Source organism: Hevea brasiliensis, chromosome 13 (genome assembly GCF_030052815.1).
Source record: "Hevea brasiliensis isolate MT/VB/25A 57/8 chromosome 13, ASM3005281v1, whole genome shotgun sequence".
In the NCBI taxonomy this organism is placed as follows: domain Eukaryota; kingdom Viridiplantae; phylum Streptophyta; class Magnoliopsida; order Malpighiales; family Euphorbiaceae; genus Hevea; species Hevea brasiliensis.
Genome location: NC_079505.1, coordinates 89,861,138 through 89,884,407, shown reverse-complemented (window position 1 = coordinate 89,884,407; position 23,270 = coordinate 89,861,138). Strand labels below are relative to the sequence as shown.

Below are 23,270 nucleotides of genomic sequence, written 5' to 3'. Positions count from 1 at the left end.
AAGGGCTCAAAATACACTTCTATATTCACAATTCATATATCCACAACTCAATCATATCACACAGCTCCTCTTGGGCCCATCCAAACAGTCATTTATCACAATATGTAAAATTTCAATTTAGTCCTTATAATTGACTCTTTTTGCAAAACTACCCAAATGAACTCTAAAAATTCTAAAACTTTGTCCCGCAGTCTTTAGCAATATTACTAGGCTAATGCAAAAAGAATCATAATTTTCTGAGCTACCACGAATATTTTACGGATTTTTAATCTCATTTAAGCACTAGAAAATTATGAAAAAGTAAGGTTCGGGTTTACCTATGCCGATTCCGACTTCGGGGACGCGCTCGGGACGTCTGACAATGGTGGGGTAGCCAAAACCTCGATCCAATTCGAAAACTTTTCTGGTAATCGGTCTGTCCGGTTGAAAATTTACAAACCCGGACAACTGTCGAATTTCCGCGAATTGAAGATACCTACATGAAGCCCACAACACGGGGGTTAGTACATAAATTTTACGAATTTTTCTAAGCTCAATTAATGCTCGAAAAAATATTACGAAGTTTCGTGGGACCCACCGAAAAACGGTGTCTGAAAATTTTGAAATTTATATCGCCGCGAAGCTCTCGACGAGTGGAGCGCTCTGGTACTCTCGGTTTTCTTGTGGGGTTCACGGTTTGCGAGAAATCTAGCCCAAAAGTCAAAATGGACTAAAACTTCCCTGACAAAAATTGGACAAATCGCTCGATGGATTTCAGTGTTCTTAGTGTCTATGGAAAGCTCTCGACGAGTAGATGAATTTTGATACAAGACTCATTCTGATTGATAGTAGGATCGGCCGAATTTCGGTCGGGAAGACGAAGCGGCGCGCTTGCACGTCGTGTCTCTTCTTGCGCCTTTTGCCAGTGTTCCAGGCGGCGGCAGGCGAGGGGAGGTGGTTGGGGAGGGGCGCTGGCGGGCTGGGGTGGCTGGGGAGGCGGCGACGCGATAAGGGGAGGAGGGAGGAGAGAGCAAACGGGAGAGAAAGAGAGAGAGGTCGGGACGCGCGCGGGGATGAAGAAAAAGGAAGAAGTCGGTTCGATTCGACTGGTCGGATCCGGACCAGTTCGATTCGGCCGGTTCGATTTAGAATACAAATTTTGAATTGTTGCTCTACCTTAAAACCGAAAACCGAAAACGAGGTCTAAAAATTCCGAAAAATTTTCAGAAAACTCAGAAAAATGTGTAGACTCCAAATATATTTTTAGTTTTGCCACGTGGTCTTTAAATTAATTTTTAAAAATCATCGAAGTTTATATTTTCGGAAAATTGAACCCGATTTCTAAAATCCAAAAAATTTCAAATAATTTCCTAAAATTCAAATAAAATAAAATATCAATATTTACCCAAAAATAATAAATTTAAAAATTAGGGGTGTTACAATTTGGTTCACTTGTTAGGTGCAGTTGATAGTTGATAGATACATAAACAGGTGAACTAGAGTGTTTGGTAAGTTTTAAAAAATAAAGTTGATAACTGATGAGTAGCTGATATGATACTCATCAGCTGCAGTTTGTATCAGCTCTATTTTTAGAGCAGTTTCTCATCAATTGATAGCTGATTTAATTTTATTTTTTATTTTGACCATATTATCATTTCATATTTAATTCAAAAATTAATATTATTAATACTTTTATATTTTTTATTTATAATTTTAATATTTTAATTAACACATTTTAACTATGTTAAAATACTTTTTATTAACAACATAAAATGTAAAATATTTATTTATATCTAAAAACTTAAAATTAATTATAAATTTTTTTATTAATTATAATAATTACTTTATTATTTTATCTATATTTTTTAAGAAATTTAATTATTTTTTAAAAAAATTAATTATTTTCTTATTTTAATAATAAAATAAATAATATAATATAATATATTAATAATTATATTTTTATTTTAATAATATAATAAATGATATAATATATTAATTTGATAATTGTATATTTAATTTCATAATAAAATAAATAATATAATAAATTTATAATTTTATATTTATTTTAATAATAAAATAAATTATATAATATATACCCTTATTGGTCATTTCACATATCAACAGCAATAGCTAAATATAATTTTACCAAACACTTAACATAAATCAGCTATCATCAGCTAACAGTAACAACTATTAGTTGTATTCAACAGTTAAACAAAACAGACCCTAAAAACTATCAGTTGTATTCAACAGTTAAACCAAACAGACCCTAAAAATAAAATTGATACAAACTGTAACTGATAAATATCATATCAGTTGCCCATCAACTATCAGTTTTATTATTTTAAGCTTGTCAAATATTATAGTTCACTTATTTAGATATTTATCAGCTATCAGTTGTATACAATAAGTGAACCAAACACCCCCTTAATCCCATTGAAAAAAAAAAAAAACATTGATTCTAATTTGATTTCGCTTTTATAAAGTAGAACATATTTTGAGATTTATATAAAATTAATTAATATTTATAGATAATTAGAATGATATATTTAGTATGTAAAACTCAAATATTATATATCAGATAAGTTTTTTTAAATAATAATAATAAATTTAATAGTCATTAAATTTAATATTTATATCATGATTATGTAAAATTAATTAAAATTATATAATAAATATATGAATTTATATGTAAATATTTTATCTAATTTTATTTAAAAAATAATAAAAAATAAAAAAATCAATATAAACATTTAATTTAGTGGTTATTAATTTCATTTTTATATAAAATTAAATTTAGCCGTGATTTACTTAAGAAGAATAATTTATTCTGATTTTTTTTTCTCCATTTTGTGACAAAGATTTGAACACTAAACTCGTAATTTAGTTTTAATCAATTAAATTTTAAGTTGACGCTATAGTTAAAAATTGACTAATGATGACTTTTTTTTGTCAAATACATAGAAAAATTAAATTTTATTTTAGATTGATTTAATTTCTAATAAAGTCATCTGATTGATTGATTTAATTTCTAATAAAATCATCTGATTGAGTTGAAAATATTGTTCAAACCACACTAATGACTAATGAGCCGTGTATATCATGATGGTAAGGATGATTGAAAGGATGAAAATATTACCAAGGAAAATATGATAACCTTGAAATTTTAATTCTAATAAAAACTCCACAATTTATAAAACATATATTATAATTTAAATATAAAATTTTATAAGAACTCAATTTAATTGATTTTATTAATTTTATTGTTTAAAATAAAAAACAATTACTGCTAACTATATTTATAAAAATAAAAATAAAATATAATTATATAAAAATTTAATTAATTTTTTAATTATAATAATTTATTTCGATAATATATTTTCTCTAATAATAAAAAATTATTATATATCTAAAGCACTAAAATATGGTACTTATTTAGAGAGGAGAAAAATTAATTTTTTCTTAATTTTAAAAAAGTAGACGCATACATTTAAAAAGAGGGTTATATAATAATTTCACCTCATAATATAACTTTATTCAAATTTTAATAATAATTTTATTTTAAAAAATTAAAATAAAAATTTTATTATTTAAATTTCATTTTAAATTAAACGCATCCACCTTAAATCTAAACATAATATGAATTTTAATTTTATATTTTTAATTAATTATTTATTTAAAAAATCTATATTTAACAATTATTCAAAATATATTTTATTTTTAATTATTTATTTATATAAATAAAACCTAAAGTTATAAAAATATACTATTACTTGTAAACTCATTTTAAAACTAATTATATATTAAATAAAATTATTATGATACAATCATATTGAATCCAATATAAAAAAATCTTATTTATTATCATTTTCTAATAATTTCTAATCTAATTTTTCTAATTAAGAAAAAAAATCCATCTCCATTAGTCCGCCCATGGCGTACAGCAACGTTTCTCCATTTTACATAGAAACTCCCATAATATTATTATTATTTAAAAAGGAAACTATAAAAGGAAAAACAAAAGAAAATCACTGGTAAAAAAAAAAAAACAGCAGAGATAGAAAAATGAATAAATCTAGTAATTGCTTGAATATTATAATCAAATGAAAGGATAAATTTCAATAACAACTTTATAAATCGTAATAAAATCGTTTTAAACTTGAAAATATAATATAAAATTTTTAAAATTTTTAAATTTATATTTTTAAAATTTTATATAATAAAATTATTTTAATTTTAAATAATTACTGTACTTAATAAATTTTAATAATTATTTTTAAATTTATCTTATTATAATGTTTTAATTTTTAAATTTAAAAATATAATATAAAATTTTATTAATTTTTAAATTTTACATGATAAAATTTATTTAGTCTTTAATTATTAATTTTTTAATTAAATATTAATCTAAACAATTATAATATAGAGATTAATTTTTTTTTCTCTCTCAAATTATATATAAATTTAAATTTTTTTTATAAATAAAATAATTTTTACGTATAAAAAAAATAATTTTACATTTTATATAATAGAGAAAAAAATATTAACTATCAAATTAATTTATAATTAAAAATTTTAAGAATTAAAAATTAAAAAAATTTTAATATTTAAAATTTAAGAATTTAAAAGTTTTATATTACATATTTTCGGGTTAATCTACTGTAATATTAGGACTATTAAAAGTTCCAGACCATCGGTAAAATTTATTCACTGTACTCATTTCTCTGTATAGATATTCTCTCCGAAACCCTAGAAGTTTCAGTGCTAAGGGTTTTTAGTATTTGGCGTTGCTTTTCCTTGATTTAGAATTCAGTTTCTTTGTTAGGGTTGTTCTTTTTCTTCTTCTTCTTCTTATTTTAAATCTTTTGCTGCTTTTAGATTTTAGTGATAAGAAAAACAAGTGTAGACATGGAAGGAATTGAAAGTGGGGGTGTTGCTCAAGAGGCTCCCAAAGCTGGCGATCCTAATCTATTCGGAGACAACTCCACAGGTTGGTTTTACTTTTTTTTTTTCCCCTTTTTTTTCATCTCTGTTTTGTTTGTTTTAGCTGGATCTTCACTTTCCGAATTGGGTTTTTAGAGATCTTTCTTTTTGGGATTTTTAGTTTGGTTGCCCAGTAACTGGGCTACATGTTTGTAGTATTGCATCAAAATTTATTTTTATTTAAGTGGTATTTGCTTTTGTGGTCAACGTCAAATGTTGGATTAATTTTCATTTTATGCATACTCTTTATTTCAGGATCCATGTTTTTTGAGCTTCTTATTATTAGTGTGTTCCGTTATGAGTCAAATAAATTGTCTGATAGTTCTTCATTTTGACATGGAGTTCTCTCCTGGCTTATCTATTTGGATGAGGTTTTGTGGGCCTGCGGTTCATTGATTTCGCATCAATTAAACTACATGAGATGTTAATTATTATAAATCTTTATGCTTGCTTGATGCACAACTTTGTCGTGTTTAAACTCTCAGCATCTATTAGTATGATCAATTTTGGATTTATGAATGACATGAGCTTCTCTAAATGTATAGAAAATGTTAGTATATGTGAATTCCACCTGGTGTCCATTATGCTCAGTTGTTTCTTAACAAATAATCTAATATAATGTTTTGATTTGAATTGTTTCATGGTGCAGAAGATGCCGTGTTTGATGCATCTCAATATGCATTCTTTGGTAAAGATCTTGTCGAAGGAATTGAGTTAGGGGGATTGGAGGATGAACAAGAGGACTTGCCTTTAGTTGAGTTTGATGAGGAGGAATTTCTCTTTGGTAGACAAGAGGTTACGCATTCTTTCCTTTTTGTGAATTGTCTTTCTTGTTTTAACTTTTGATTGATTCTGAGGTTTCACCAAAAAATAAGTTTATGTTGATCAGAATTAGTTATGAGTGTAATTACTCTTGATTTTATCATAGGATTTCAAACAACATAGATAAGTTATTATGTAGCTATTCTGGTCAGCCAATTGTTCTACATTGGGTTATTTGTAAGGTTTGTCAAAGCTCAGACCATTTTTGAGCAAAAGAAATTTATTCCTTGAAGTAGTTGCTTGTTACGTGCTTGTTTTTACAATCATAGTGTAATTCGATGACCTCCTCCTTGTCAGATTTATAGATCTTTTTGTTTATTACAGTTTGTATTATCCATTGATTCTATGTAACAACTATTATGTCAACCTTAAATTCTGAATGATCAATGATGATATTCAAGTTGTAGGGATTTCCAGCAACTAACTTTTCTTTTTCTATCTGTAGGGTGAGGTTACAAGCTCTCTTTCCGAAATTGATGATCTTACTAGTACATTTTCAAAGGTTAGTTCATTACTTAATGATAACATCAAGCATGCATCTTTTTTTTTCTTTTAAAAAATTATGGCTTCTATTATTTCTTAAATCACTGAAAATATTTGTGTTAATATTTAGTTATTTACTGCATTCTTGAACGCTTAGAGTTCTATTCCTTTATATAAGTTGAGATTTTGGAAGGTGTCTTGTGAGATTTCACTTAGGTAATTTGCTGGATATGCAGGATGAGAATTGATAGTACTCATACCTATCTGAATGCTATATTGGCAATTGCTTTTTGTAGAGTAATAAGTCTATGTAAAGGTGATGTGAGCTAATTTGCTTTTTAGAAGAAAATTTAAGATTGGAAAGTGGAAGGAATTTGCGCACATTACCCCTGACCAGTTTCCATGTTGGTTAGTTAGTTCTCTATTTACTGATGGGTATTGTCGCAAGAGGTGTCCTAGATTGGAAATGTCACAACCCAACCTATGGGCCGGACCGGCACTAGGACCTGGGCCAGCCTAAAGCCCCCGAGGCCCGTAGTAAGCCTAACTATTCACTAACCCAACTCTAAGGTCCATTTGGGCCCAATATCAAGAAATCAACCGGACAAAGTCCGGCCATAAAATGGACCTAAGAACGGGGAGTTTAACTCACCCGACCTGTAAATACGGTATATACTCAATTGGGGAGCTCAGCTCACCCTCCACATACTCATATCATCATAAAAACATATGGGAGCTCAGCTCCCTCATCCAGTCCATCAAACATACATATCATTATATGTTTATAGGTCCAACATGATAATAATATTACAGACCAAAATCAAATAAATACTTTTAACACATGCGGAAATTCTAGGAGTTAATAAAATTACACAAACATTGATAAACCACCTGCGAGGGAAGAAAGCAGGTTAACCTCAAAAATATCCTCCTGTGACCTGGAAAAATATTGAACAGGAGTGAGCGTTCGACTCAGAGAGTAAAATATCAATTTTAACCATAATCTCTATAACTATCTAAAACTAATGCATCCTGTAGAGTGAAATGCAATATTAACAACATTTTCACATCATAACATCAAAAAGGTAATTTGGAGCACTCACACACCCAGTAACATCAATCATAATATATATGGGAGCTGATCCCCTATACAGCTCTCTTAATTCCAACTGTGCCAGCGAAGAACTCAGCTCGGACTTCCACTTAATAACCAAATCGGGGTCCCAGCGAAGAACTAAAGCCGTGTCTACCCCGAAGGACCGGGTCCCAGCGAAGATTTCAAGCCGTGTCTATCCGTCCTATCCATAGTCCACACCACATCACACGCACGCCAACGCACACACACTGCTCCAAATTACCACAACAACATACATGGCACTTTCACAGTTATGAATGCAATATAAATCGTGCCTAAAGTTTATCTACATAGATATATGCATATAAGTGATGCATGGGCATGCTTGAACATATAATAATAGTGAAATTACAATTAAAATTAATATTTTACTCACAGACTTGACAACGGTCACTGTGGCGGCTGGGCGGAGGAAGAAGGCTGTCCCGGCTCACCTGACAATTACATTACAATTATTTAATTCAAATGACTCAATACAATCAAGAAAAGACCAAATACGTCCTAAGTCATGCCGAAAATCCGGCAGAGTCTCCCCTATACCTAGGACCTACCCAACCTGCAAAAAGGCTCAAATCACACTTCTATATTCGCAACTCATATATCCACAGTTCAATCACATCACACAGCCCCTCCTGGGCCCATCAAATCAGTCATTCATCACAGTATGAAAAATTTCAATTTTGTCCTTATAATTGATCATTTTTGCAAAAACTGCCCAAATAATCTCTAAAAATTCTAAAATTTTGCCCCGCGGTCCTTGGCAATATTACTAGGCTATTGCAAAAAGAATCATAATTTTCTAAGCTACCACGAATATTTTATGGATTTTTAATCCTATTTAAGCACTAGAAAATTACGAAAAAGCAAGGTTCAGGTTTACCTTTGCCGATTCGACTTGGGACGCCTTCGGGGCGTCGACAATGGGGTAGCCAAAATTTCGGTCCAATTCGAGACTTTTCCAGAACAGTGCATGCCGGAAATTCACAGACCCGGTCAACTGTTGAATTTCCGCAAATTGAGGATACCTACACGAAGCCCACAACACGGGGGTTAGTACATACATTTTTCAGAATTTTCTAAGCTCATTTAATGCTTGTAAAGACACTGCGAAGTTCCGTGGGACCCACCGAAAAACGGTGTTGGAAAAATTATAAATTTATGTCGCCGCGAAGCTCTCGATGAGTGGAGCGCTCTGGTACTCTCGGTTTTCTCGTGGGATTCACGGTTTGCGAGAAATCTAGCCCGAAAGTCAAAATGGGCTAAAACTTCCCGGGCAAAAATTGGACAAACCGCTCGATGGATTTCGGTGTTCTTGGTGTCTATGGAAAGCTCTCGACGAGTAGATGAGTTTAGATACAAGACCCGGTCCAATTGGTGGCCGGATCGGCCGGATTTTGGCCGGGAAGCCGAGGAGTCGCGGGCGCGCTGCGCGTTGTTTTTGGGGTCGTTTTCCAGCATTCCAGGTAGCGGCCGGCCGTGGGGGAGGGCTGAGGCGGCGCGCCGGCGAGGTAGGAAGGCAGGGGAGGTGGCGGCGCGGCAAGGGGAGGAGGGAGGAGAGAGAAAAGAGAGAGAGAAGGGGAGGAAGTCGGGACGCGCGGAAGAAAAGAGAAGAAGAAAAAGGAGCCGGTCCGATTCGATCGGTCCGATCCGGTTTAGTTCGATTCGGCCGGTTCGATTCGGAATAAAAAATTTTGAATTTTTACTCTGCCTCGGGACAGAAAACGAGGTTCAAAAATTATGAAAAATTTTCAGAAAACTCAGAAAAATACGTAGACTCCAAAAATATTTTTAGTTTTGCCACGTGATCTTTAAATTAATTTTTAAAAATCATCAAAGTTTATATTTTCGGAAAATCGAACCCGATTTTTTTAAAATCCGAAAAATCTCAAAAAAATTTCTAAAATTTAAATAAAATTAAAATACCAAAAATGCTCATAAAATAATAAAATTTAAAATTTTGGGGTGTTACATTCTTCCCTCCTTGCAGAAAATTCGTCCTTGAATTTTACATAAGGCAGAATAAAGCACATGATTATACATTGAACAGATAAGGGTACTTACTACGCTTATCCCGTTCTGACTCCCAGGTGCACTCTTCCACTGACTGGCTCCTCCACAAGACCTTAACCATAGGGATCTGTTGTGATCTTAGCTGTCTCACTTGGTAGTCCACTATGGCTACAGGTTGCTCCTTAAATGTCAAATTCTCCTTTAGCTGTATTACCCCCGGCTGTAGTACATGAGAAGGATCTGGAATGTATTTCCTGAGCATGGAGATGTGAAATACGGGATGAACGTGAGAAAGGTTGGGTGGTAGCTCCAACCGGTAGGCAACTGCTCCAACTCTATCCGTAATCTCAAAAGGTCTGATATACCGAGGTGCCAACTTGCCCTTCTTTCTAAATCTCATGACTCCCTTCATTGGAGAAACCTTCAGGAATATATAGTCGCCTACTGCAAACTCCACATCCCTTCGTTTGGGGTCTGCATAACTCTTCTGCCTACTGAAAGCTGTTTTCAATCGTTCCATGATTAAAGGAACTACCTCTGAAGTGTATTGCACTAGGTCTACATCATGCACCTTCGCTTCCCCCATTTCTGTCCAACACAGAGGAGACTTACACTTCCTTCCATATAGTGCCTCATAGGGTGCCATCCTTATGCTGGAATGGTAACTGTTGTTGTAGGTAAACTCCACCAAAGCTAGCTGATCATCCCATTGACCTCCAAAATCCAAGACACTCATGCGAAGCATGTCTTCCAGTGTTTGGATTGTCCTTTCGGACTGTCCGTCTGTCTGAGGGTGGAAAGCCGCATCAAGTTCAATCAGGTGCCAAGTGCCTCCTGCAACTTTCTCCAAAACCGAGAAGTGAACTGGGCCCTCTGTCAGATATTATGGAAGCCGGAACTCCATGCAATCTGACTATTTCTCGGATGTAGAGCCGGGCATACTGTGCCACAGAATAAGTAGTCTTCACAGGCAAGAAGTGAGCTGATTTGGTTAGACGGTCTACAATTACCGTTATCGAATCATATCCTCTCGTGGTACGAGGCAATCCAGTCACAAAATCCATAGTGATCATTTCCCACTTCCATTCTGGGATAGGGAGCTCTTGCAGCTTCCCTGACGGTCTCTGGTGTTCAAACTTCACCTTCTGACAAGTCAAGCACTTGGACACAAAGTCTGCTATGTCTCTCTTCATGCCATTCCACCAATAGTTATTCTTCACATCATGGTACATTTTAGTGGAGCCTGGGTGGACACTGTACAGTGTACAGTGTGCCTCTCGCATGATTTCATTTCTGAGATTGTCCACATCGGGCACACATATCCTAGAACCTTGCACTAAGGCGCCATCATTGGCAAATCCAAACTCACCACCTTCACCTTGCTGTACTCTTTCTATGATCTTCATCAATTGTTGGTCTCTGTGCTGGGAAACTCTAACTCTGTCTCTCAAGTCTGGCCTCACTGAAAAATGAGCTAGCAATACCCCCTCATCTGAAAGATCTAGGATTAAACCTTGATCCATCAACTCATGTACCTCCTGAATTAACGGTCTCTTCTCTGCTGAAATGTGCGCCAAACTGCCAGAAGATTTTCTGCTCAAAGCATCTGCTACTACATTGGCTTTCCCAGGGTGGTACTGGATGGTGCAATCATAGTCTTTCAGAAGCTCCATCCATCTCCTCTGTCTCAAGTTTAAATCCCTCTATTGGAAGATGTACTTCAAACTCTTGTGGTCGGTGTATATCTCGCACACTTCACCATACAGGTAGTGTCTCCAGATTTTTAGTGCAAAGATTACAGCCGCCATTTCCAAATCATGGGTGGGGTAGTTCTGCTCATACCTCTTCAGCTGTCTTGAAGCATAAGCCACTACTTTTCCATTCTGCATCAAAACACACCCTAGGCCAACTCTGGAGGCGTCACAGTACACGGTGTATCCTTCACCACTCATAGGTAGTGTCAACACAGGGGCGGTGGTTAGACACTCCTTAAGCTTCTGGAAACTCCTCTCACAGTCATCTGTCAAAATAAATGGAACATTCTTCCGAGTTAACTTAGTTAGGGGAGCCGCTATCCTGGAGAAATCTTGCACAAAACGCCTATAGTAGCCAACTAGACCCAGAAAACTTCGCACCTCAGTGACTGTTGTAGGCCTAAGCCAATCAGTTACAGCTTCAATTTTCTTGGGATCCACTTGAATGCCGTCACTAGAAACCACGTGTCCCAAGAATGAGATGCTTTCTAGCCAAAATTCACATTTTGAAAATTTGGCATATGGCTGGTGCTCCCTCAAAGTCTGCAACACCATTCTCAAGTGCCACACGTGTTCTTCCTCGGTCCGAGAGTATACCAAAATGTCATCTATGAATACGATGACAAAACGATCCAAAAATGGCTTGAACACCCTGTTCATCAAGTCCATGAAGGCTGCTGGTGCATTAGTAAGTCCAAAAGACATCTCCAAGAACTCATAATGACCATATCTTGTTCTGAATGCCGTTTTGGACACGTCCTCATTCCTGATTCTCAACTGATGGTAGCCTGATCGCAGGTCTATCTTGGAAAAGAATCTAGCCCCTTGAAGCTGATCAAACAGATCATCGATCCGAGGAAGTGAATACTTGTTCTTCACAATCACCTTGTTCAGCTGTCTGTAGTCAATACACAACCTCAATGACCCATCTTTCTTTCTTACAAATAGCACCGGAGCACCCCAGGGTGAAGTGCTCGGACGTATAAAACCCTTGTCCAAAAGCTCCTGTAGTTGCTCCTTTAGCTCTTTCAATTCTGCTGGTGCCATCCTGTAGGGTGGCATGGATATGGGAGTTGTACCCTGAACAACATCAATGCAGAACTCTATTTCCCTTTCTGGTGGCAACCCTGGAAGCTCCTCATGGAAGACATCCATAAATTCTCTGACAACAGGAACATTCTTCATGTTGACACCTTCTACAGATGTATCTCTCACCAATGCCAAATACCCTTGGCATCCACGCCTCAACATTTTTCTAGCATTAATTGCTGACACCAAGTTATATGGAGCCACGCTCTTGTCACCATCGAAGCTAAACTCTTCCACACCGGGTATGTGGAAATACACCTTCTTGTTCCTGCAGTCTAAAGTGGCATAATGAGTTGCCAACCAATCCATCCCCAAGATTACGTCAAAATCAATCACTGGTAGAGGAACCAAGTCTGCTGGGAGGATCTTTCCATCCACCACTACTGGGCTACCCAGAAAAATCATATCTACATCTATGTTGTCACTAAGTGGGGTAGTTACCGACAAAGGACATTCTAAGGTTGTAGGGTTTCTACCCAACCTTATGGCAAACACAGGGGAGACAAATGAGTGCGTAGCACTCAGATCTATTAAAACACGAGCCTCGTAGGAACAGACCAGAAGAATACCTGCTACAACTGCATTTGAAGCTTGAGCATCCTGATGGGTCAGGGTGAAAACCCGAGCTTGACCCCTACCCTGAGTGGTAGAATCTTGATACTGACTTCTCCCTCCTGATCTGCCCCCAAATCCGCGTCCCCCTTGTCCTCGGCCCTGTTGAATCGATCGCCATCTGCCATGCCGAAGCACCGGATACAATGGCGAGGAACATTTGCAATGAACCACTGTGACCCCATCTGTGGTTCATTGAACACGGGCATTCCCTAGCAAAGTGACACGTTGGCCACACAAGCATACTCTGAACCCATCATACAAGGTCCTGAATGTCCTCTTCCACACTGTGCACAAGGTGCCAAGGAGGATCTGAACTGGACCAGGCTGCTGTACCCGAACTCGACCCTTCTTTGGATCCGTACCACAGTGCAACCCTCGGGATTTGTGTCTAAAACCACTCCTCTTATTCCTGCTTCTTCCTCTGTAAGTAGTTTGGCCACCACTATCCGTAGTGCCCATGTGGGGAACACCTGAATAACCCTCTGCTCTGTTTTTCTTTGCTCTTCCGCTGTCATCCGCAGCATAGCTAATCTCTATCTGTCTGGCTCGATCAACTACCACATCAAATGACTGATCAGACATCATGGCCAGGTTTGCATACCTCCTGTCAAGTCCCTTTAGGAATCTTTTCACCTTCATAGTCTCTGTAGATACTGCTGTGGGGGCATACCTGCTCAGTTTCAGAAATTCTGTAGCATACTCATCTACAGACCTGCCATTCTGTCTTAAGGTCTCAAAGGCCCACTGCTTTTGATCCTTGAAGCTTTCTGGTACAAACCGGTTGATGAACAGTTCCACAGACTGAGTCCACGACAAACCCTCCATCCGAGGTAATATGTAGTCATTCATCCATTGTCTAGGCATAGGCCCCATGACATGCTGTATACACTCTATAAGTCTTCTATCAGTCAACTGCAATTCTGTTCCTGTCTGTCTGCAGGAATTCAAAAATCGATATGCATCGTTTGACGCATCATAAGTACCAAGCACTAACTTCTTGAAATTGATGATCTGTTTATAAGGTTCCTCATTTGGTGCGGTGGACTGCTGCTGCTGTGGTGGGTGGACCATATATTGTGCTATCATATCGATGGTTCTCTGCAACCCAGCTAGAGTAGCTGCCGTGGGGTCCATGTGACCCTGTGCCATGAAAGACTGATCCTGAACTGTTGGCAGCTGCTCTTCTACTTGAGCAGCTCTAGGCCTCCTACCCCGCCTCCTCGGGGCAGGCGCCTCATCCTGTGCTGACACCTCGTCAGGCACATCAGTTACAGTGTAGTGGCAGCTCTCACCTTTTACGCATTTTCTGAAATTCAAGACATTAGCCCACAAAATTCAAACTGCACGTTACACAGCTCTATGACTCATATTCACACACAATATATAAAGCAGAAACTAGAAGCAAAGATGACAATGCAAGACGAATGTGGACCCTATTTTTCCGCATGTGACTCCTAGTAGACTCTTCCCAACACTTAGACAATTTTTCCCTAAGAATCTGGAGCCTAAGCTCTGATACCACATTTGTCACGATCCAACCTATGGCCCGGACCGGCACTAGGACCTGGGCCAGCCTATAGCCCCCGAGGCCCGTAGTAAGCCTAACTATTCACTAACCCAACTCTAAGGCCCATTTGGGCCCAATATCAAGAAATCAACCGGACAGAGTCCGCCCATAAAATGGACCTACCAACGGGGAGTTTTTGACTCACCCGACCTGTAAACACAGTAAATACTCAATTGGGGAGTTCAACTCATCCTCCACATACTCATATCATCATAAAAACATATGGGAGCTCAGCTCCCTCATCCAGTCCATCAAACATACATATCATTATATGTTTACAGGTCCAACATGATAATAATATTACAGACCAAAATCAAATAAATACTTCTAACTCATGGAGAAATTCTAGGAGTTAATAAAATTACACAAACATTGATAAACCACCTGCGAGGGAAGAAAGCAGGTTAACCTCAAAAATATCCTCCTGTGGCCTAGAAAAATATTGAACAGGAGTGAGCGTTTGACTCAGAGAGTAAAATATCAATTTTAACCATAATCTCTATAACTATCTAAAACTAATGCATCCTGTAGAGTGAAATGCAACATCAACAACATTTTCACATCATAACATCAAAAAGGTAATTTGGAGCACTCATACACCCAGTAACATCAATCATAATATATATGGGAGCTGATCCCCTATACAGCTCTTTTAATTTCAACTGTGCCAGCGAAGAACTCAGCTCGGACTTCCACTTAATAACCAAATCGGGGTCCCAGCGAAAAACTAAAGCCGTGTCTACCCCGAAGGATCTGGTCCCAGCGAAGATCTCAAGCCGTGTCTACCCGTCCTATCCATAGTCCACACCACATCACACTCACGCCAACGCACACACACTGCTCCAAATTACCACAACAACATACATGGCACTTTCACAGTTATGAATGCAACATAAATCGTGCCTAAAGTTTATCTACATAGATATATGCATATAAGTGATGCATAGGCATGCTTGAACATATAATAATAGTGAAATTACAATTAAAATTAATATTTTACTCACAGACTTGACAACGGTCACTGTGGCGGCTGGGCGGAGGAAGAAGGTTGTCCCGGCTCACCTGACAATTACATTACAATTATTTAATTCAAATGACTCAATACAATCAAGAAAAGACCAAATACGTCCTAAGTCATGCCGAAAATCCGGCAGAGTCTCCCCTATACCTAGGACCTACCCAACCTGCAAAAAGGCTCAAATCACACTTCTATATTCGCAACTCATATATCCACAGTTCAATCACATCACACAGCCCCTCCTGGGTCCATCAAATCAGTCATTCATCACAGTATGAAAAATTTCAATTTAGTCCTTATAATTGATCATTTTTGCAAAAACTGCCCAAATAAGCTCTAAAAATTCTAAAACTTTGCCCCGCGGTCCTTAGCAATATTACTAGGCTATTGCAAAAAGAATCATAATTTTCTAAGCTACCACGAATATTTTATGGATTTTTAATCCTATTTAAGCACTAGAAAATTACGAAAAAGTAAGGTTCGGGTTTACCTTTGCCGATTCTGACTTCGGGGACGCGCTCGGGACGTCTGACAATGGGGGGGTAGCCAAAATTTCGGTCCAATTCGGAGACTTTTCCGTAGCAGTGCATGCGGCCGGAAATTCACAGACCCGGTCAACTGTCGAATTTCTGCGAATTGAGGATACCTACACGAAGCCCACAACACGGGGGTTAGTACATAAATTTTTCAGAATTTTCTATGCTCATTTAATGCTCGAAAAAACACTGCGAAGTTCCGTGGGACTCACCGAAAAATAGTGTCGGAAAAATTATAAATTTATGTCGCCGCGAAGCTCTCGACGAGTGGAGCGCTCTGGTACTCTCGGTTTTCTCGTGGGATTCACGGTTTGCGAGAAATCTAGCCCGAAAGTCAAAATGGGCTAAAACTTCCCGGGCAAAAATTGGACAAACCGCTCGATGGATTTCGGTGTTCTTGGTGTCTATGGAAAGCTCTCGACGAGTAGATGAGTTTAGACACAAGACCCGGTCCAATTGGTGGCCGGATCAGCCGGATTTTGGCCGGGGAGCCGAGGAGTCGCGCGCGCGCTGCGCGTTGTTTCTGGGACCGTTATCCGCCGTTCCAGGCGGCGGCCGGCCGTGGGGAGGGCTGAGGTGGCGCGCCGACGAGGTAGGAAGGCAGGGGAGGTGGCGACGCGGCAAGGGGAGGTGGCGACGCGGCAAGGGGAGGAGGGAGGAGAGAGAAAAGAGAGAGAGAGAAGGGGAGGAGGTCGGGACGCGCGGAAGAAAAGAGAAGAAGAAAAAGAAGCCAGTCCGATTCGACCGGTCCGGTCCGGTTCGATTCGGCCGGTTCGATTCGGAATACAAAATTTTGAATTTTTACTCTGCCTCGGGACCGAAAACGAGGTCCAAAAATTTCGAAAAATTTTCAGAAAACTCAGAAAAATACGTAGACTTCAAATATATTTTTAGTTTTGCCACGTGGTCTTTAAATTAATTTTTAAAAATCATCAAAGTTTATATTTTCGGAAAATCGAACTCGATTTTTTTAAAATCCGAAAAATCTCAAAAAAATTCCTAAAATTTAAATAAAATTAAAATACCAAAAATGCTCATAAAATAATAAAATTTAAAATTTTGGGGTGTTACAGGAAAAGTATTTTTGATGGGTATTGTCGCAAAAGTTGATCTGTTTCTTTTATTATATTTAGCGTTTAAAAGTCATCACACAAGCTTCTGATATTGCCTTTACGTCTTCTTATGAGAATGAGTTTAATGTTAGAATTTCAGTTTGTTTGGAAACTAAGTAAATGCCTATTGACTATCTGTCCTTTTTCAAAGAATAAAAAAGTAAATAAATTGCCTTTCTAAGCTGATCTAGAAGTTTCCCCCCTTTCCTTCTTGTAGTGCTAGGCATTTTATTTCTTTTCTTGCTTCGTCAATCATGAGCTTTAAATCTAGTTGTTGTCTTAAATTTCAAATGGGCTTTTTGGTGTCGTTACACAAGTAAAATTGATTGTTCTACAAATATACTTAAATAAAGTATATGTGTTGATATTTTAACAAAATTTGAGGAATCTTTTGTTTATCTTGGAAGCGAAATTTTGAATTGAAACACAATAGGTAGTTGGATTATGCCTTCAACCTTCATCCCTTGGGGCTATTTCCATTTTCAATAAAGAATGTGGTGGGTCGGCACATCCTTGGTTTCAGCCTTACCAGTTTTTTTAAATCAATATTTATTTTACCTCTCAACTTACTACTGGCATGTAGCAAGTATGTGTTGGCTTGTTATTAGTATCTTTGTATCAAAGATTTATATTTTTACCTTCAATCTTTCATACTTGTACCAGGTTATGTTTGCCGTTAATTGCAACAAAGAATTCATAATTTAGATTATGATGAGTTGCTTACTCTTGTATGCTTGATTGTTTTATCTTCTTGCAGTTGAACAAGGTTATCAATGGACCAAGAAGTGCAGGAGTAATTGGTGATAGGGGATCCAGAGAAAGTGAGTATAGAACTTGCATAACATACTTTAATAACCAAATTTGAATTTTGAAATTTAACTAATCTGTATATGATAAGCTTATTTCTTTTATGTTTTTATGCACTTTTCATTGATTGTTAGTCCGCTAAAGCTAAAAGATAAAGAGACTAATAAATAAATATCATGGACAATAAAAATGATCTTGATCAAAGATGGCAGAAGCAGCATGAACGAGACATAATTATTCCGTTTCTTTCTAGACATTTTTGTGGGTTTAAAGTTTAGCGTCTGGATGACAATTTGATGTCCAGGGTCCATCCAGTTGTAGGTTTAGCTTATGGTATCCTGAGCACCTTAATTGTGCATTTTTTGATTCTTTTCTGCATAGAGTGAAGATCTGACTATAAGCAAGGCGACCTTGCCTTTTTGGTGAATGTCAAATGATGCATTTGGCTTTTCATAGAGCTATTAAAACCAAAATATTAGACGTCAAATAAAAAATGTGCTGTGTGGTGAAGATTCAAACCGTTCATGTATTTATTGTTTCTCATTTAAAAAATAAATCTTGTCAACAAAAATCAGGATATGATATTTTCTATCATTTAATATTTGTTTGAGTTTACTGCAATGCATCTGTCAAAACTTTTGATTTCTAGTGAGAGAGCACTACATTATCTTTCTACTTTGCTTCGTTAAGTTTTATCCATTGTTTGGGTGAGCTAATGCAATGAAGTGGGGCGATTAAAATAAGTTGACAAGTTGCCCATCTATTGATTATATGAGTTCATGAATAGAGGGAGAAATTGGTAAAACAATTGATCAGTTGAAATTCTACATTTGGGAGAGTAGAACCTACGTTTTTGGCCTTTGCTGTGCATTATGATACTTTTTAATGCATCACATTGTTATCCTTGCATATTTCTTTTATTTTTCATTTAATATGGTCAACTTTTGAATTATTCATCATAGATTGGGGAAAATGAAAAGCCATTTGTAACATTTCCTTATAGGTTCGTCTGCTGCTGAATGGGCACAGGGGAAGGATTTTTCCAACTGGCTGGATCAGCAGCAGCTACTTGACCCTGAAGGCTTTCAGGAGGGTAAAAGATGGTCTTCACAGCCATATGCTTCTGCTCGCGTTTTGGAATTAAAGCCTTTGTACCGAACATCTTCATACCCTGAGCAGCAACAACACCATCAACACTTCTCTAGTGAACCAATTCTTGTGCCCAAGTCTTCTTACACTTCGTATCCTCTCCCTGGTGGACAATCTCCTCATGCTTCACCAAATCATAGTCAACTAAATATTCCACATCTTGGTGGCAGTCCCCAAATGGCAATTTCTTTACCAAACCTCTCTCCTTTTTCTAGTCCGCTACAGTTGACAGGCTTACATCATGGGTCACTGCATTTGTGTGGAAATATGTCACAATTTCCTTCCAGTCCATCTGCAAATAGCCGGCTACCTAACCAGTGGGTTAACCATACGGATCTATATCCTGGAGATCATCCCAACCCTTCAAACAATTTGCAGCAACAACTATCTCATCAAAATGGTTTAATACCTCCACAGATGATGCCACAACTGCAGCCGCAGCAGCATAGACTGCACCATCCAATTCAGCCATCATTAAGCCATTTATCAGGCATGCAGTCTCAACTATTTAGTCCTCATCTTTCTTCACCGCCACCCATGATGAGCAAGTTTGAAGTGCTTGGTCTGGGTGATATTAGAGATCAAAGACCAAATCAAAATCTGCGTTATTCTCAACAGGGATTTGATACCAATGGCCGGAAGTTTGACAGTGTTTGGTCTCAGTTCAGATCCAAGTACATGACCTCTGATGAAATTGAGAGCATTCTCAGAATGCAGCTTGCTGCAACGCACAGTAATGACCCATATGTGGATGATTATTATCACCAGGCTTGTCTTGCAAAAAAGTCAGCTGGGGCAAAACTCAAGCATCATTTCTGCCCAACTCTCTTGAGGGATCTTCCACCTCGAGCACGCCCTAACTCAGAGCCTCATGCTTTTCTCCAAGTTGATGCACTTGGGAGGACGTCCTTTTCTTCAATTCGCAGGCCTCGTCCACTTCTTGAGGTTGACCCTCCTAACTCATCTATTAGTGGTGGGACTGATCAGAAAGTTTCTGAGAAACCCCTAGAACAGGAGCCAATGCTTGCAGCTAGAGTGACTGTCGAAGATGGTCTTTGCCTTCTTCTTGATGTAGATGATATTGACCGTTTTCTAGATTTCAATCAGCTTCAAGATGGTGGAGCCCAATTAAAACATAGGAGGCAGATATTGCTGGAAGGGCTTGCAGCATCACTGCAATTGGTTGACCCACTTGGAAAGAATGGACATACAGTGGAACTTGCTCCAAAGGATGATCTTGTGTTCATGCGATTAGTATCTCTTCCCAAGGGCCGTAAACTTGTTGCCAGGTACCTTCAATTTCTTTCTCCAGGTGGTGACCTCATGCGAATTGTCTGCATGGCTATTTTTCGTCATCTTAGGTTTCTGTTTGGAGGTCCCCCCTCTGATCTTGGAGCAGCAGACACTGCAAATAACCTTGCAAGAGTTGTATCATTATGTGCCTGCCGCATGGATATTGGTTCCCTTAGTGCTTGTCTTGCAGCTGTTGTTTGTTCCTCAGAGCAGCCCCCACTTCGCCCTCTTGGAAGCTCTGGTGGAAATGGGGCTTCTCTCATTCTAATGTCTGTTCTTGAGACCGCAACAGAGCTATTGAATGAGCTTCAAGATGCTAGCAGCTATAATATGACAAATCGAGCACTTTGGAAGGCCTCATTTGATGAGTTTTTTGGACTTCTTATAAAGTATTGTGTAAATAAATATGATAGTATTATGCATTCTTCTCTACAAGATCCAGCTGAAGCTATTAAGAGAGAACTACCTATGGAGCTCCTTCGTGTCAGTGTTCCCCACACAAACGACTACCAGAAAAAGATGTTATATGATCTTTCCCAGCGTTCCCTAGTTGGTCAAGATGGTGGCAATGGTGGACACATGAATTCTTAATTAGTGTTGAGTTGGTACAAGGCTACAAGAAAATATGATGGAATTTAAAAACCATTAGTCCTGAGATGGTGCTGAGTTCTGAAAGAGTGAATATAAAAGAGACTATTGGACCAGCAATGTTCTTGGGTATTTGTTTTTAATTTGTGTCTGCACACCATGTGTAATTAGGATTACATGGTGTGAATGATGCAGAAGCTTTGGAACAACCTATTGCAAATTCTGTTTAGTTCTTTCAGATTTTAGCATATTTTAGTCATTTTCACTCAATTTCCTTGGCTAAACCTGTAACCGGGCTGTGTTGTATTGCGGTAGAAATCTGTTGGGTTTTTCCATTCCTTTGAGAATTTTCTTGTCTTATTTTAGGGATCTATTTGATGCTCTGTTGTGGAATTCTCAATATGGAGGCGTTGGGTGTACAGGGTAGATTCCCCACTTCTCTAAAATTTGTTATCCAGGAGGTGGGGCGATGCCAAATTCATGTTTTTCTGTTATGAGGCCTGTATGCTGTGTCATAGTTCCTTAGTAAATGGGAATAAAGCCTGCAAATGCTGGTTGTTTGTTTTTCCGATATGGAATACTGTTGTGTTTGAATTCTCATGTAATTAGCAAGTTTAACCTGCTTGAGGGGATGCCTAGTGAATTTTCCATTAGCATATTTCGGATTGAATTAGTTGTTCAGCACTGATAATGCTGGTGTGCTTTCTTTGGACTTTAGCTCCGTTCCATCTTTGTTTTCTAAAATTTATTGTTTAATTAGCTTGTTTCTGCTGTCAAATCTATTAGCATTGTGCTTTTTCACGGGAGTGAAGCTTGATGGGTAGACGTTGTTCATCTGTATTTTCTGTTAGTGATCGGACAACACTTTACTATAGAGATTGCTCGGTTGAATTAATAAAGCTGGACAGAAAGTGCATTTGACATTGCTATAATTTATTCAACTTTGATCGCGAAATTAGTTTTTTTTTTTTTAAATATTATTTTTTAAAATAATTTTATAACTTCTATTAAGAAAGTTTGATAAAAATAGTCTTTAATGAATGAATCTAAAAAGAATCAATACTCTTTTAAGTATAAATAAACATTTATTAAGCATGCAATCTAACTAGTTTTTACAATCCATTTATAATAGAGAAATTCAGCTTTCTTACTTTGTTATTGGAGTACATCACAATTAGAGTGAAGGATCCTCTCTAATTTTTTTATCTTTCATGCACAAGTTATCGACAGTATGTACATAATGACATCACTTTTTAGAATTAATAAGAAAATCTAAAAATAAAAAATAATGAATTTTATTCTTTTAATAAATTAGACAATTTTTTTTTGTCTAAATTGAAGTTCATTTTCATATAATGCATGCAGTGGCAAAGCTAACAAAATTTTAATCCCAAATGGTAAATGTAAACAAAGATTGTTGATTAGCGGATGAGAAACCATACACATGACATTCTGAGATGAAATTTAGGTTTAAAATTAGTCTAAATCCAACTACTCCTGGGCTGCTTCTCTGTGCATCTTTCCATACGCAGATTCATTAAAAATAGGAAGAACTGGTAAAACATTAATAGAAGTATTTCCATTGTGGTTTTGAAGAAAGCCAATATTTGTCCCGAAATGTGTTTCCCTGTTGCAATGTCTATTTTCCAGAGATTTTCCCCTTTCTTTCCGCCCAAAAATGAATTTCCTATATTATTTGATGGGATTGACTTTTGCCTTCAGCTTCTTGATTCTCTACTCACCTTCACCCATCACATTTTACCCCACGAACAATCCGACCCTTCATCAATGGTTTCCACTTCAAAACGGTAACTTTCTAATTAATTAACACCACTCTTTGTTCTGTTCCCGTTGGAAGAACGAGGAACCGGTTGCTTTTCTCCATCTGTTTTCATATGTTTCTATCCTTTTTTCAATTTTCAGGAGATAATTGCAACTTGTTCAGTGGTCACTCGGTTCCTGACCTGAGGGCGTCTCGATATATAAATGTGAGGAATTGTTTCAAGGATGAGAGGAAAGTGTAACACCCCTAATTTTTAAATTTATTATTTTGTGGGTAAATATTAATATTTTATTTTATTTAAATTTTAGGAAATTATTTAAAATTTTTCAGATTTTAGAAATCGGGTTCAATTTTTTTAAAATATAAAATTTTGATAATTTTTAAAAATTAATTTAAAGACCACGTGGCAAAACTAAAAATTTATTTGGACTCTACGAATTTTTCTGAGTTTTCTAAAATTTTTTTTGAATTTTTGGACCTTATTTTAGGTCCCAAGACAGAGTAAAAATTTAAATTTTTGTATCCTGAATCAGACCGGTTGAATCGA

The 23,270-nt window shown here is 36.9% G+C and overlaps 1 protein-coding gene across 2 annotated transcripts; it reads left to right on the top strand.

Moving 5' to 3' along the window:
* Positions 1–4,681: 4,681 nt before the first annotated feature.
* LOC110662001 (protein PAT1 homolog) lies at positions 4,682–21,598 on the top strand. Of its 2 annotated transcripts, none has more exons than XM_021820869.2 (5): positions 4,682–4,969; positions 5,615–5,757; positions 6,230–6,286; positions 17,861–17,924; positions 18,914–21,598. In XM_021820869.2, exons 1-5 carry the CDS (start codon positions 4,888–4,890, stop codon positions 20,941–20,943), a joined length of 2,376 nt encoding a protein of 791 aa, XP_021676561.2. In that variant the 5' UTR covers positions 4,682–4,887; the 3' UTR covers positions 20,944–21,598. The 2 variants fall into 2 exon arrangements, with proteins under 2 accessions (XP_021676561.2, XP_021676560.2); XM_021820868.2 differs by having other exon boundaries at positions 4,683–4,969; positions 5,612–5,757.
* Positions 21,599–23,270: the final 1,672 nt, after the last annotated feature.